Consider the following 15376-nt stretch of genomic DNA (forward strand, 5'->3'; position numbering starts at 1 on the left):
AGCCCTATCCTTGTTACTTCCCACTTTACATTTTGTTGGTGACACAATCACACATATAAACATATGCAACCATGCACATGTGCATGCATGCGCACACATACACACACACACACGTGTGCATGCTGTTGTTCAGTCCCTCCATGCCTTAGGACGTGTGGTTCCCTCTGATGGAAATGTCTTCTCCACCATTCTTGCTAATGTCCATTCCTGTCTTCAGACTTAGCTCCAAGCTTGTCTTTTTCTCCAGGCTGTCCTTAAACCCAGGCTAAGTCATCTGGTCATCCTCCCCTATGCTCACCATGTGATGTTGAAAGGACATGGGTGTCTGTATCCCCATCCTGACTGCCAGCTTGTCCAGGGATGAAAGTACATCACACACACAATGGTAGCTCCTCAACAGATACCTGTAACATTGAAGCAGATTCTTTTTGTTCACCCTCCACTACCCTTACTTGCTCAGGATTACAGGCATAGGTCTTGGTCTGGTCATCCTAAGATCTTACATCAGTGTTCGCTATAAAAGGATGCGCCAAACAGGCATAACTACTTGACAGGTAAGAGGAGACAAGGGTTAAAATGAAAGGTTAGATGACTGGCACTTTCATAAAAGACGTATCTGTCAAAAAGTCCTCAAATCTCACTGAAAGGTTCCTTATTATGATACTTGGTAGTTGTGAGAAAATGACTCCATTCTAGCACCCGATAACCCACAAGTATCTTCTATTTAAATATAGAAATAAACAGAAAAATTCATAGTGATAACCAGAGAATATAACGGTGTTCATAAAGTCTGGAAATAGGTAATAGGACTTATTTTTTTGGTTATAGATTGAAGATGTCCTTGATGCCGTGTGTTTACACCTGTTTGCAGACTTACCCTGCTTGCTTAAGGGGAACTCGGTAAAGCTACTGCAGTACATATCAGCACCATCGAGAGAAACTGTCTTTGATCCACATTCTAAAACTGGACTTGCAGCACTACCAACTCACCCAAATCTAAGTTTGACAAATGCCATGTCAAAAAAATGTAGATATATGATTTTCTTAAGGAACCGAAGCTCCTGAAATAAGGTAAGGAAACTTGCAATATGTCAGCAGCCTTTCTTGCTTCTATGGCATGCATATTACACAGGGTTTGGAGGTAGCCCTCCAAAATATTAGCTGAAAGCTTTCTCGCAAAGCAAATCTTTCCCACATCCTTCCCTGCAGTTCCTCTTTAAGAGGTGTCAGCATGGCTGAAAGAATGAAGTGGCTGCACATTGTTTGGCGTGCTATTATGTGCTTAACATTTCCATAACAAAAGTGCCACTCGACTTCTCCCCGATTAATGCAGCTGGAGGGCTCTTGTCGTCCTTTAATAAAACATTGTTGAAATCATTTATTTAGAGCCCCTGGTTACTAGTGGGAGAATGACCATCTTTGTGCCAAAATATAGTGTATACAGTCCACTATTTTGTAGTAGATCATTCTGTTATTTAAGAAATTGATTAAATGGATGCCTTAGAAGGTATTTATGCTAATAGCACATTACTTATGTCATTCAAATAGTCAAGGGTGAAGCTTTTCAACTGTCCAGCAGAAGCAATCTCTCCAATAGAATACAGTAACTTCTGACTTTACTTAACTCACAAGGCTGCTAGACCCACTGGAAGCCCAAGCCTCCTGGAACTGTTCCTGGGCCATGGGCATTGTAACAAGATGCTTCCCAACAGCCTTGCTTTGGGGAGCTGGGAGAGACCGGGTCAACTGACCCTGTTTCCGAAGGTCCTTGGCGTAAGATGTCAGAAACCAAATCATGTGTGCTTTTCTTTTTTATGGGATCAAAAAGGGTCACATGAGGAAGTTGGAGAACTTCCACTGTTGAAACCTGTGAGCTAATCACGCAAAGGCAAAGTTGAAAGTGGGAAGATTTTCAGTGCTGAGTCTGCAGTCTTGGAAAGTTCTCAGGGCACATTCCTCTGCTTTCATTTTATACAACACAGCATTGCTGGGAGGAATCGGGGTGCAAATGCTGGAGTGGTGAGGAAGGAACCTCCTACTCTACATGGTTTCTCATGACTCTTCAATCCAGAGAGACCACTGGTTCTAAGTTGTCTTCACCCTTGTGGACTCCCCTGGGAGAGCCGCAGTGCACCCCAGACGTGTCAGAGCATGGTGGTCCCTGAAGTGTGTGGTTTCCTTCGTTATGGACATTTGTCAGGACCCTGCCCACGCTAAGGGATATCCTGCTACTTAGTGCAAGAATTTAGTTCCCTCTGGCCATTTCCCACTTGACACACGTGTATTGCCTGCGTACATTGCTAGATATTGTTGAAAATAAACAGAGACCTTATGTTATGTCCATTGTGGTCATACACAAAAGCGTTGCCGTGTGCTTGGGTGAGCAGTGAAGCCTGAACCTCCTTCCATTTACTGTATGGTCACTGTCAGCTCAATGAACTGCCCCCTTGTTCTCCACCATTGTCCCACACTCCCTTAAACATTTGTCACTGAAGTGCCTCCAAAGACAAATCAACTGTCACGGAGAATGCAAACCTGCTAACAGGGAAATGGGAGCGGCCGGGAGGACACAGATTTTCCATGAACTCCAAAAAGCAGTTGCTCTCACCCTGGAAGACTTCTGTTAGAAGTCGGGTGCTTTTTAACACTACCCTGGAAAAGCCAAGGCTCCCTTGCCTTCAGTAATGGTACTTCCAGGCATTCTCCATGAGACATTTGGCCTTCTCAAATGTCCAAAATTCCAAAGGCTCCCCTGAGAGCGTGAGATATTACAGATGTCAACATCTGTAAAAATCTTTTCTGCCCAGGAGCAGATGGCAACCTATAATCCAGGAACCTAACATCTCAGCAACCTGTTCTGGAATTCACTAGTCTGCAGAGGGCTGAGGGGGGCTCCTAGGCTCCAGTATAGAACTGTTTAAATTAAAATGGACCACCGATCAATGTTCACTTTCTCCAAAGAAGAAAGCAAAAAGCCTCGAGTCCTCGTGCTCCCCAAGAGCGAGTTGTGTTGATTTACTCCAGGCAGATGCTTTTGACAGGACCCTGTAAAATCAAGTCGTGAGTTTATTGTAGCAGTTAATTATCAGGCCTTTTCTAGTGCTAATGCCTTTTACTTCGTACTGGGGAAAACTGGGCCTTTTACTGGGACAAAGACTTAACTTTTAGTCAAGAATGTGTTAAAATAACAGGAGGAGATGATTTAAATATATTTAAGGACAAATGCAGAAGCATTTGCTAACTCTTGGTTTTGTAAAGAAAGCTGATTTCATTTACAAGTCTCTTGGAATACTCTTTGTTCACTTATCAAAGAAACAACGCTTTCAGCTTTATTTTAACAATATGTTTACTCAACCATTCAGGTGACCCGGTTCTAGCCACACACCACTCTCCTGGGCTGACCTGACACCACAACTATCTCAGGCTTTCTAATGCCATGCATATATGAATCTTGGTTTTAGATGCACTAAGAAATGCCTCGAAGCCCAGCGAGATAGAGGCAAAAGAAACTTCCAATGTAGGGGTGGGAGTGAGTGGGAGGAAGTTGGAAGGGGGCATAGCTTTGTTAATTACTTCAGGCAGCAGAGAAATCTGGTTATGTTTTCTCAGCACATGTTAATATCATATAAAGAGACACGAGATCTTGCTAATCTGTCGACCCCTCAGACAAAGTTTATTTGTGGTGACTTTTAAACTCCTGACTTGCCTTCCAATCACCGAGTTTAAAATGAAAAGCTTTAAATAAACACCAGGAATAGAAGATAAATAAACTTTTTTTCCCCCTTGCAAGTGCCTAGCTTGGCGAGGTTCAGACTCAAATCCCCAGAGGACAGAGCGCTCTCTTTTGTGTTAATGTTTAAAAGATTTTCCAATGCCGGAGTTTATTCCTACTGCAAACATTTCTATTTACAAGGTCAAGTGTATCAGCACTCGACACAGCTTAAGAGTGTAATTATTTATCTAAGGGCGTTTGAGTGTAGATCAGTAGCTCTGGCAGGAACCCAGCCTTCAGCCCACTGCTAAACAACTCCTCACAACAATATTACAAGTTCTGGTAATTGTTCCTCTCCCCAGTATGTTTACTTTTGCCCGCCTGAATGTTTTGTAACAAAATTTTGTACTTTTTCACCCAAAGTGTGAAAATGACTTTGAAGTTGAATCTCCCAGGTTTCCTAAGATCTATTGGTAACAGATGTTATTGGCATGTTTGATTATAGGAGGACAAGGACTTCTAGTAGCCAGAGAGGAGACTCCAGAGGGTGGGGGTGAGGAGGGGGGGTCCCAGTGGAAAGGAGGGAGGGTAAAGAGATGTGTGGGTTAGCCCCAAACTATGCCAAGCCTCTCCACAAATGTAAATACCAATGGAGACCAGTCAAATTATATCTTTTTAGCTGCCTCATTTACAGATGTTTAATTGTTCATTAAATTGAAGGCAGAAATAATAGCCCTCATTTCTAGTCTTGTACTGTATTTTAATTTCAGTTGATGGTTGATAGATTCCCAGTGGCCCCTCCACCCTGCTTCTCACCCATTATTGGGTTAACCACAATGTGACTCTGGAAAGTAACTACACCATATTCATTATTTAAAACTCTTTACTGATGTACACATTTTAATAAAATCAAATAACCAAAAAAAAAAAATTACACAAAGCCACAGTTACTTAAAACATAGGATTTTTTTTTTTAAGTCTATAAAAATACAATGTTTAAGGCAGTTTGGAAATGCATTTATACATTTCTACAATGTTCATAAATTCTCTTGAAAATAAGAATGTTAACTTCAAATCTATAAAATACACTGTACATTTTTAAACTGTTCTAGATAGAGCAAACTTCACAATTGATGGTGGTTCTGGATCCCTGGTGACAAATGGATTCTTTACATTTCAGGCAAGAAAGGTGTACCATGGATGTGGATTTAAAATTTTTAATTTCTTTTTAAAAAATAAATTATTTCTGAAGCATACAATTTATAAAAATTCTATATACAAAATACAGCAACTGGTAACAAATCCCAGTTTTAATACATTTTATATACGAAGTACCAGGGGTGAGCGCCCTGATAAAAGCAGAGGCAATATATGTTCTCTGCATATTTGTACATACAATTTCTTGGTGTAAAGAACAAAAATGACAACAAAACAAACATCATAAAGAGGCTTTCATAAATGGCAGTGCAGAGCTCTTTTAAATAAAAACTTGCATTGTTCAACACCACTAGCAACTCTCTAGATAGCATTTTTGGATCCTTAATCCTAAGCAATGTGCTAAGAGATTTGAGTGGTGGCAATGAAATTAAAGTCAAGGGCTCAAAACTATCCAAACTCAGGAAAATTAACCCTTCTCATGCCCGCCACCCCCCCCCCCCCCCCCCCCCCCCCACCTCCCTTACAAAACCAATTCTGGGCGCGGAAACCAAGAGTAAACGAGAATCAATTACGATTGCAATGTCCTCACTGGCCACAATAAAAGTCGATACCGGCACCCCCCCCCCCAGAAAAAATACTAATAAACAGTCCCTATGCAAATATAAATCCTTCTTCAAAACTCCCGCTCTAAACCCAGTCCCTTGAAACTCTTAAGGCCCCACTGGTCATCATCCTCTCTTCGGAGTCCAGGACTACGGTTCTGTCCCCCTGCCAGGCCCGTTTCATCCCAGGGGTCTGGAGCTAGGCCGGCTTCTGCGGGGAGTTTCTGGAGCCTGGAATGGGGGCAGGGAAGGATGTCCAAAAACTCCTGCTCCGGAGAGGAGGCAAGAATCGTGCGACAAGTCGAGGGCGGGAGATCAGCTAGGCAGAAGCCACCTTTAGAAAACGTTTTGGAAAAAAATCCCCGACCACCCCTCTGTCCCCGAGCCACAGGTGCCCCGTCGCCGACCCGACCGTGGCCGACGGCGGGGGGCGCGAAGGCTAAAAGAGCAGCGGGAGCAGCAAGATGGAGGCGAACAGGGTCCAGGCGCTTCGGGGTGCCGAGCGGCAGCCGCCGCCGCTGCTCCTGCGCCCGGGCCCGTAGGGCAAGTCCCCGCGGCCGCCTGCCGCAGCAGCGCCGCCGCCCGGGCGCGGCGGGTGCGGGACCCCGTCATCGTCGTCCAGCGGCTGCTCGCCGCCCGTGCCCCCGGTGCGCTGCTCGTCGTCGTACTCCTCGTCGTAGTAGTCGTCCAGGCCCCCGTCCGAGCCGCTGCTGCCCGGGCCATTGCCCAGCTCGGCGCCGAAGCATAGGCGGGCCATGTTTTCCTTTACCGACTCGCAGATGGGCCGCTCCAGGCCGTCGCACACGCAGTCGTTGAGCAGTGCCGCCTTGGGCATGGCCAGCATGTCCTCGATGACCGTGCGGCACTCGTCGGTGCAGCGCAGCCCGTTGAAGAGCTTGCCGCAGTAGGTCAGGTAGCGGCTGAGCGCCAGGTTGCAGCGGCTGTCGCGGTCACAGCGCCTCCGGGCCTCAGTGCAGCCCAAAACCCCGCCCGCGCCCGCGCCGGGGCCGCCTGCGCCGCCGCCGCTCGTCCGGGGCAGGCACGGCTCAATGGCGCGCTTGGTGGACTTGCAGTTCTCGTCCTGCGCACAGTCACAGTCCTCCAAGGCGGGCCCGCGACGCGTGTGGTTGAGCTGAATGAGGGCCGAGATGCAGTGGCTCGGGCAGCGCCAGCGCGAAGAGAAGGAGGCGGCCGAGGCCGGGAAGGCTGCAGCTGCGGCGGCGGCCCCCGGCACGTCGCTCCCGCCGCGCTGCGCCAGCACCGGCGCGCACGCCTCGGCGTACTGGTTGTAGGCGTAGCTGCACTCCGGCTCCCCCTGGCACTGCAGCAGCGCCTGCCAGCAGATGAGGCGGCGGCCGTGCGCCAGCCCCGAGCCCCGCGGCGCCGAGCCCAGCAGCTGCAGCAGCGCCATCAGGCACAGCCAGGCGCCCGGCACGGTTCCCCTGCGGGCCCCGCCGCCGCCGCCCAGCAGCCCTGTGACCATCGCGGGCAGCGGCGGCCGCCGGGCGAGGAGCGGAAAGGAGACGAGGAGCGGGGAGCGGCGGACGCAGAGCCGGCGGAAAAGTTTGCCCCAGTCCTGCCAACTTCTTGCATGAGTGTTTTCATAAATCCATGCGCGCCGCCGGCTGTTGCCCCACTGCTTGCAGAAGGTCGGCTCTCGCTTGGGCTGCGGGGTCTTCCTAGAAGTGCACGGCCGTGGAGAGCCCCTCCGGTCGGCCCCCGGCAGTGGCGGGAGGCGTTCACTGCCGCCCTCGGAGGTTGCTGGCCGCGGGGCCGCGGCGGGGCTGCGGGACCGCGCGGCGCCGCGGGTGCATTTTGCTTTGCCCCTGCAGATCCGTTGTGCGGCCGCGGCGGCTCCTTCCTCCCGGACTCAGTGCCGCGCCGCCGCCGCGGGTTCTCGCATCGCGCCGCTTCCTGGCTCGCGTCCGGGCGCTGCCCGCCTTCCCGCGGCCCGGCCGCCCGCGTCCCCTCCCCCTCCGCCCGCGGCGACCCCGGCCTCGGCTTCGGGGAGCTCTTTCCGGGCGGCACGGTGAAAACGGGAAACTCAGCGCGGCGGGAGAGCAGCGGCTCCCGGGCTTCCCTCGGCGGCGGCTTCTCGGGTGACAAGGAGCCCGGGGAGCGGATCCGCTGAGCCCGGCTGCAGACTCGCTCGCTGCGAGGCTTTAAATACAAAAGTGGGCCGGGAGCCCCCGCGTGGTGCCGCGGTGCCCCCTCATTATGCATGCATGGAAAAGCAAACAAACAAAAACATTAGCAACGCTCCTCCGGCTCGCCGAGCCCCGGCCCCGCGCGCTCCGAGCCTGCCCGCTTTCTCCTTTCTCCACTCTCTTTCGCCCTTTGCTCGGCCCCCTTTCCCGGCTTTTCGAGATGCTATTGGTCCCGCCTGTTGTTGTTGAAACTTTTTTTTTTTTTTTTTTTTACGAGCCGCTGGAGTGGGGTTGCGGAGTGGGGGAGGGCGGGGAGGGTGGTGGGCAGCTCACATTCAGGCATTCAGGGCTTGAAAGGAACGGCTTAAGGAGCCTGACAGAGGCCCGGGAGCTCCTCCTACTCTTAAGGAGGCTCGGATGTGGAGCCCTTGCCCGCGCACGGAACCAGCGGGCCGGGCTCAGGGGCAGCTGTTTGCATCCGGCTTGGCCACGGTCCTTTTTGTTTGGTTCTTCTTTTTTTTCCTTTCTTCTTCTTCTGTTTTATTTATTTATTTGGTACTTTTATTAATTCTGCCTGGCCCTCATCTGTGCTTTCGACTGAATTCAAAATTCAGTTTGTTTTCCGAGTTCCCCATCTTTGCCGGATCATCACGGCGGGGAGGAGAGAACCCAGAGAATTTAATGTGGAACTCTGAAACTTAAAAAAAAAAAAAAAAAAAATCCAGACACACACAAGAAAGAGGCAAATGCTTTAGCTAGGGGGATATCAATATTCACCACCCTTTTCAGCCCCCACTCAGCACCCTGGTTCCCATTTACCGATCTGGCAGGTATGGCCCTGGAGCCAGGCATTGTTGTCATTTTCAAGACAGAAATCCAATAAGTCAAATTAATTTTTTTTTTAAGAAGGAAAGTTTCTAACGGACGGTGATGAAAAAAAACAATACATTAAAAATATTTAGGGCTGTTGCGCAGTACCTTCTGGCCGCAGTCAGAACATAAGAGGAAGGGGATAGCTTGGCATCCTCCAAGGTTTCTATTCAAGCGTATGTTTCAGTCTCCCTCGGTTTAAGGGAAACCGCCGCCTACAGCAGCCTCTCCGATCCAGGCGCGGGAGTTTGCAAACTACCTTAACTGCAGCGCAACGCAGCCTTCGACCACCAGAGGCACCGGGCGTCTGCAGCCTGTCAAAAACTGGCGCTTTTTTCCTCCCCTTTCCGTGGAGAGACTATCAACTCCATCTGTCACAAAACTTCAAGCTAAATCTCCTCTGGTGAAGCCGAGGCAGCCGGGGCTCCAGTACACACAGCGTTCGGCTGTCCACCTCTCCCCAGGGTCCCGGTGAGTTGGAAATGGCAAAAGTTAGAATAGAGACACAGCGTCTGCAGACTTATCAGGCTGCAGAAAGCCTCCTGTTCCTGCGGAGCCTCCTGCATTCCTCAGAGGCTCAGTGTCTGCATTGGGAAGCTGCATTTCAGCAATTCCCCAAAACAAAACGAACCCAAATAAACCTTAAAAAGCCAGGGTGAAGTAAGACAGACCTCGTTGCTCTGACTTGAATAATGGAGAACGCACAAACAACAATAACAATCTATATTTAAATATATTAAGTCTGCAACTGGATGGCCCATTGGAACAACCACTTCCCAGATTCTAGGGCATTTTTTGTTTGTTTTTATTTTGTTTTGGTTATTTGGAATTGTAATATCCGTCCTGCCGGGAGGGCTTGGACAAGTCACACTCCCTTGACTTGGACCTTTCACATGTAAGGTACAAGGCCAGATTGGACCCTTGAAGAAGTCTTTTCACGTTTAATGCGCTGTGACTTTAGGCTCATAAGAACAAGGTCGGCAGTCAGCTGCATTTTAAACTGATGTTTGGTTTGTTGAGCTCCTTTGGAATAGTGGGTCTCAAACCTTAGTGAGCTTGAGACTCGCCTGGTGGCCTAGTTTAAAGCCACACTGCTGGGTCCTCTCCTGGAGTTCCTTATGCAGTAGGACTGGGGTGGGGGTGGGGAGCAAGACTCTGCATGTCTAACAAATTCTCAGGGAAACCTGCTGCTGCCTGTTGGGAACCAACGTTTGAGAACACCCTTTCTAGAGGTCCACATGTTTTGTTGTTTTTTTTTTGTAAAAGTAGCCCCCATCCTGGCCTTGATAGAGCTCAGTGGGATTTCAGAAAGGCAAAGAGCTTTGAGAACTTTGGGGGAATCACCTCAGCACCTCTGCCTCATGGCATTTCAGGCCAGCATGGCTTTCAGCAGCTGGAAAGACCAAACTTTTGAAAAGGAGGCTATGATGATGAGATAGAAGGAGGAATGAGCCCCCTCCCCCATCGGCCCCAGAGACTGAGTACCACCTTGCCTCACATCCAGGTTTTCATTGATAGCCACAGCCACCAGACCTCCAAGCCCTCTCTCATCACCCCCACACTAATCCCCATATCACTCTGTACATCCCTTAAGCTGACTTAAGCTTAAGTCATGATTCCCATCTTGAGCTTTTACCCCCACACCCCACCCCCTCAAATCCCACTTCAACTGGAGTCTCAATTTGTTCCTAGCAAAATCTTGCATATTCCCAAGCTGCTTTCTGAGCTGAGTCTCCACCTTCTTGCTCTAATTAAAACCAGCTGGAACATACAGAATAGGAGAAAATATTTGCAAACCCCATATCTGATAAAGGATTAATATGCAAAATATAACAGGAACTCATACCATTCAATAACAAAAAAATAAACAATTTGATTAAAAAATGGAGAGAGAACTCGAATAGACATTTTTCTAAAGACGACATACAAATGGCCAACAAATACATGAAAAGATGCTCAGTGTCACTAATGATTGGGCAAATGCAAATCATACCACAAAAGCTATCCCCTGACACTTGTTAGAATGGCTCTCCTCAAAAAGACAAGAGATAAAAACTGCTGGTGAGAATATAGAGGAGAGGGAACCCTCATGCACTGTTACTGGGAATATAAACTTGTGCAACCATTATGGAAACCAGAATGGAGGTTCCTCAAAAAATTAAAAATAGAACTGCCATATGATCCAGCAATTGCACTTTGGAATACTTTATCCAAAGGAGATGAAATCAGTATCTTGAAAAGATATCTGCACTCCCATAGTCATTTTCTTTACTATGGAGAGGAGAATTCCCACAAGGATGATAGCTGGGCAGTGGGTAGTATGGTGTGTTGTTTCTGTGTCTGGTGTTCAGCCTGAATTCACTGGGGTTGGCCAGATTGGTGGTTGGAAAGGAAAACTGGGACTTCAATTTGTGAGGAAAGCTGGAACCAGTCAGGGTGAACTGGAACTAGTGTTTTCCTCATCACTTCCAGTCTTGGTACCTCAGGGGGTAACTTGTAGGGGACGGTGGTGCCTTCAAACCTGGAGCTGATACGCACTTTGTCCAGGACTCAGAGAAGCTCAAGTAAGAGAGTGGCGGGAGCTTGGGAAGCTCAGGTCAGGTGCTGACCCATCCCAACCAAGGGGAGATTTAAATCAGCAAGGAAGGATGCCACCTGCCACAGAGTCTATAAAAACTGTGGTGCTGCTGCTTCACTTCCTTCTTCCAAATCTGGTGCAAAATTCCCCTCATGGCTGACACCAACAGGGAACCGTGTGGGGGGAGGAATTCTGGGAACATAGCTCCATGTCAGCTCAGCAGACATGGTATAAAACCATTCCTGGTGCATTTGGGCATTCAGGCTTAATTTCCTCAGGGGTACATTTCCTCATGGTTTCAGCATCTGACTCACTGGTTTGTCTCCAGTCTACTCTTCACGACAAACCTGACCTCTGAGTTCCTTGACTTCTTCACATAAATGCAACAGCTCTGAACTGTATCCTGCTGCTGCTGCTGCTAAGTCACTTCAGTCGTGTCCGACTCTGTGTGACCCCATAGACGGCAGCCTACCAGGCTCCTCCGTCCTTGGGATTCTCCAGGCAAGAACACTGGAGTGGGTTGCCATTGCCTTCTCCAATGCATGAAAGTGAAAAGTGAAATCGAAGTCGCTCAGTTGTGTCTGACTATTCGCGACCCCATGGACTGCAGCCTACCAGGCTCCTCCATCCATGGGAGTTTCCAGGCAAGAGTACTGGAGTGGGTTGCCATTGCCTTCTCTGGGAACTGTATCCTGCTGCTGCTGCTGCTGAGTCACTTCAGTCGTGTCCGACTCTGTGCAACCCCATAGACGGCAGCCCACCAGACTCCCCCGTCCCTGGGATTCTCCAGGCAAGAACACTGGAGTGGGTTGCCATTTCCTTCTCCAAGAACTGTATCCTAGGCCTAACCATTACCGTAACTGTGTCACCTTGAAAGTTTCCAGTTCCAAATCTGTAATTGGAATGTCATTTCGCTGGCTACCAACTCCTGTCTTTCCAGTCTGGCTCAGTGTTGTCACTTCTCACCTGCTCAAAATGTTCTTTGTAATTACTTCTGCTGCTTTCTTAATTCACTTTCTACTGTATCATGCCCATCCACTTGCAATAGGCTATATTTCATTTTATCTTAACAAAATAAACCCTTCCTAGACCACAACTCCCCACTCAGTAACTACCCCATTTCTATTAAAACTTCTTGTAAAGGTTGCTTTTACTCACTTGCTCTGCTCTCTCCTCAATTCACTATAATCAAGATTCATCCCAGTATTTTTCTCATCAAGGATGACTGAAATCTTGCTCTATCCAACGATCACTTCTCAGTCCTCATTCTATCTGACATTTCAGTACCACATGACATGATGATAACCCTTCTCTTCAAAGTACTTTTTTGTTTGGCTTCTGAGACTCTGCATTCTCCTGTTTCCCACTGTACTGGCTGGGGGGCTCCTTCTCTCTCGAAACTCACTCCTTAGGTAATCTCATCCAGTGCCAAAATGCCGAGTTACATCCCTTGATTTGATCATTTCAATCCCAGTCTTCCTCTGATTCCCATGTATATTTATTCACTTGGTTGCTTAATGAGCATCACAAACTTAGCTTGCTCCAGGAGCACTTCTGTTTTTCCATCCCCAAAACATGTTTGCTGCTTGGTCTTTCTATGGCTTGTATTCTCCAAAATTCATCTCCATCAATGTCCTCCATCCTTTTATGTCTGTGCTACTTATATCAAGATGCAGAGTCTAATTTCTTTTCCCTTAAATCTTGGGCAGACATTAATGACTTTGACCAATGTAATGCAATATTGGTGACTGACATTCTGGGACCATCCAATGAGGGCACCAAAAAACCCTGCAGCTTCTACCTGGGCCTCTCAGAATGCTTGCTCTGGAGAAGCCAGTTACTGTGTAGGAAATCTGACTACTTTCAGACCACCATGCTGTGAAGAAGGCCAGGCTTGCCATGTAGAGAAGATGCATGGAGAGACAAAGAGATGACTGGGGAGCTCCCAGCTTTTTCAGCCATGTGAGTGAGAAGGTACAAGATGTGTGGGTTAAAAGGCCATCTTGGATATCTAGCCCTGTGGAATCTTTAGATGACTCTAGCCACAGCTGCCATGTGATGGAAAGCATATAAGAGAAATCCCAGCCCAAGGTCATTAGTAGGATAAGGGGAGGTAAAGCAGCCAGATACAAAATTTAAGGAAGTGTTCACTTTCATAGTGATGCTGCAGGGACTTTGAGAGAGTGACCTTTACATCCTGTACACTAGACACTTCATTCACCTCAAGTTCCGATCTTGCCCCATGAATGGACCGTGCAGCTTACCCTGGTCAACCCAAAGAATCATAAGAAAAAACCCAAGATGTTGTTTCAAGCCACTAAATTTTGAGGTAGTTTGTCATTCACCAATAGTTAATCATATATACACTTGCCATCATACTCAATTGCTTGGGTCAAAGATTTACCTGGATTCTTCCCTTTTCTTTACATCCCACATCCAATTGATGACCCATCAAAGGCAGTCAGTAAAATATTTGATGGGTTTAATGTGTGAAAATCAGAAACTTATTGCTTGTCTTCTAAATTAGCCAACTTCAGAACTTCTAAACCACCTATACTATAGAAAAGAGAACAGAGACCCAGAAAAGTTAAAAGAATCAGTTCTGAAGTCTTGAAATACAATATGATATTCCTAGAGTGCTGTGTGGTTCAGTGTAAGAAAAAAAGGTTCAATGTTAAGCATCACCTACCTGTTGGTGCTTAGCAATATGGCAGAGAGAAGGCCATGAGAAGCAGAACTCTGCCCTTTCAGGGACTTAGCAATATGTCATTGGGGAGTGTCTAGGATGCTTACCTCTTAGCTGAAGGCTTAAGTCATAGGTCCCCACTCACCTGTTTTAATTTATTTTTGTTTTTATAAGTAGAGAATGTGAATACTTGGTAGCAGACATCCAGTAGAAACCAACAACATCTACTCTAGAATTCTATATGCTACCTTACATCCTGAATGTCTACCCCTTTCTTCCTAAAAGTCTTCTTTGTCTCTCTCCATTGCTTTCTTAAAGAATGAATTCTTGGGAACAAAATAGGGTGGGAATCTCATATGGATGGGAATTCCATTCATGCACAATAAAATTGGATTATTCCCACAGCTGAAGATGTGGGGCCTTCTCCAAAACTCCATCTTTCCTTTTAACCCCCTCAAAGACCATCTTATTGACCGTCTTATTGATTTCATTTAAGAAAAAGTCTCTCATCCAACCTTTCTGTATTCCCATTACCCTGGCTTCTTAGAAATTTTCACCATTGCTGACCACTAGGTGTTTCCTAACTCTTTCTCTAAATCAGAGGTTCTTAACCAGGGAAGTGTCTCAGAATCACTTGGGAGGTTTCTTAAAAATACATATACCCATATAAGTTCCATTACACTTGAATTCTTCCCTAAGAGCCCAGGAGTGTGTATTTTGAGAAAAAAAAATTACAAAGGTTTATTTCTGGTCAAATAACCCTGCAAGTGGTTCCCAGATGTGGGAATTTCATAGATCGGTTCACTTTTAAAAAAATTGGATTGTCTTTGAAAAAAAGATACCAACTTTTGAATTCTGTCAGATATTAACAAATAAAAAAATCCTTATTACCAGTTTTTAACATTAGTGTTTTATTAAATAAAGACAACTTTGAAACCCCCAAAGCAGTGTGGGAATAACTTGAGAATGAAAGTGAAAAAGTGAAGTTGCTCAGTCGAATATTCTTGAGAATAGAAGCTTTTAAATTGAATGCATTTAGATTTTTAAAAAGCTTAATACATTGTTCTATATTTTCTTATTTTACCAGAAAGTTATGACACAAGGGAAACTTCAGAAGTTTTTGCGACTTCAGTCAGCATTTTGGAATCACTACTCTAAAGTAATCTTCCATGCTGCTGCTAAGTCTGACCAAATCACTACTCCACTTAAAGACTTCCAGTACTTCTTTGGGCTTCCCTGGTGGCTCAGGCAGTAAAGAATCTGCCTGCAATGTGGGAGATCTGGGTTTGATCCCTGGGTTGGGAGGGTCCCCTGGAAGAGGGCATGGCAACTCTTTCCAGTATGCTTGCCTGGAGAATCCCCATGAACAGAGGAGCCTGGTGGGCTACAGTCTGTGGGGTCACAGAGAGTTGGACATGGGCAACTAAACACAGAACTGCAACTCTAGGAAAATGCCCAAGGTCATTACTATCACTACAATTAGTAATAGTTTGGAGAAATATATTTGTGTATATTTGTGCAAAAGATATAAAACATTTAGGAATAAATTTTATAAGGAAGACTTTGGATGCATAGTAGTTATAAGATATTACAATGAGAATGAAAATAAGACCTGAATATATA

The 15376-nt window shown here is 46.8% G+C and overlaps 1 protein-coding gene and 1 long non-coding RNA gene across 2 annotated transcripts in view; one reads left to right on the forward strand and one right to left on the reverse strand.

Moving 5' to 3' along the window:
• Positions 1-4659: 4659 nt before the first annotated feature.
• On the reverse strand, positions 4660-6955 carry GAS1 (growth arrest specific 1). Its single transcript, XM_025281985.3, has one exon. The coding sequence runs from the start codon at positions 6953-6955 to the stop codon at positions 5912-5914; it is 1044 nt and encodes a 347-aa protein (XP_025137770.1). The 3' UTR covers positions 4660-5911.
• Positions 6956-7953: 998 nt separating this feature from the next.
• The window catches only part of LOC102402292, a 72292-nt gene continuing 64869 nt past the window's right edge, over positions 7954-15376 (forward strand). Inside the window, exon 1 of the long non-coding RNA XR_006550082.2 lies at positions 7954-8960. This is a non-coding gene — a long non-coding RNA (uncharacterized LOC102402292). The remainder of the gene's footprint in view (positions 8961-15376) is intronic.

Source organism: Bubalus bubalis, chromosome 3 (assembly GCF_019923935.1).
Source record: "Bubalus bubalis isolate 160015118507 breed Murrah chromosome 3, NDDB_SH_1, whole genome shotgun sequence".
NCBI lineage: Eukaryota > Metazoa > Chordata > Mammalia > Artiodactyla > Bovidae > Bubalus > Bubalus bubalis.

Coding starts and splice junctions, on each gene's coding strand:
- GAS1 (XM_025281985.3), bottom strand. CDS start 6,955: ATGGTCACAGGGCTGCTGGGCGGCGGCGGCGGGGCCCGCAGGGGAACC.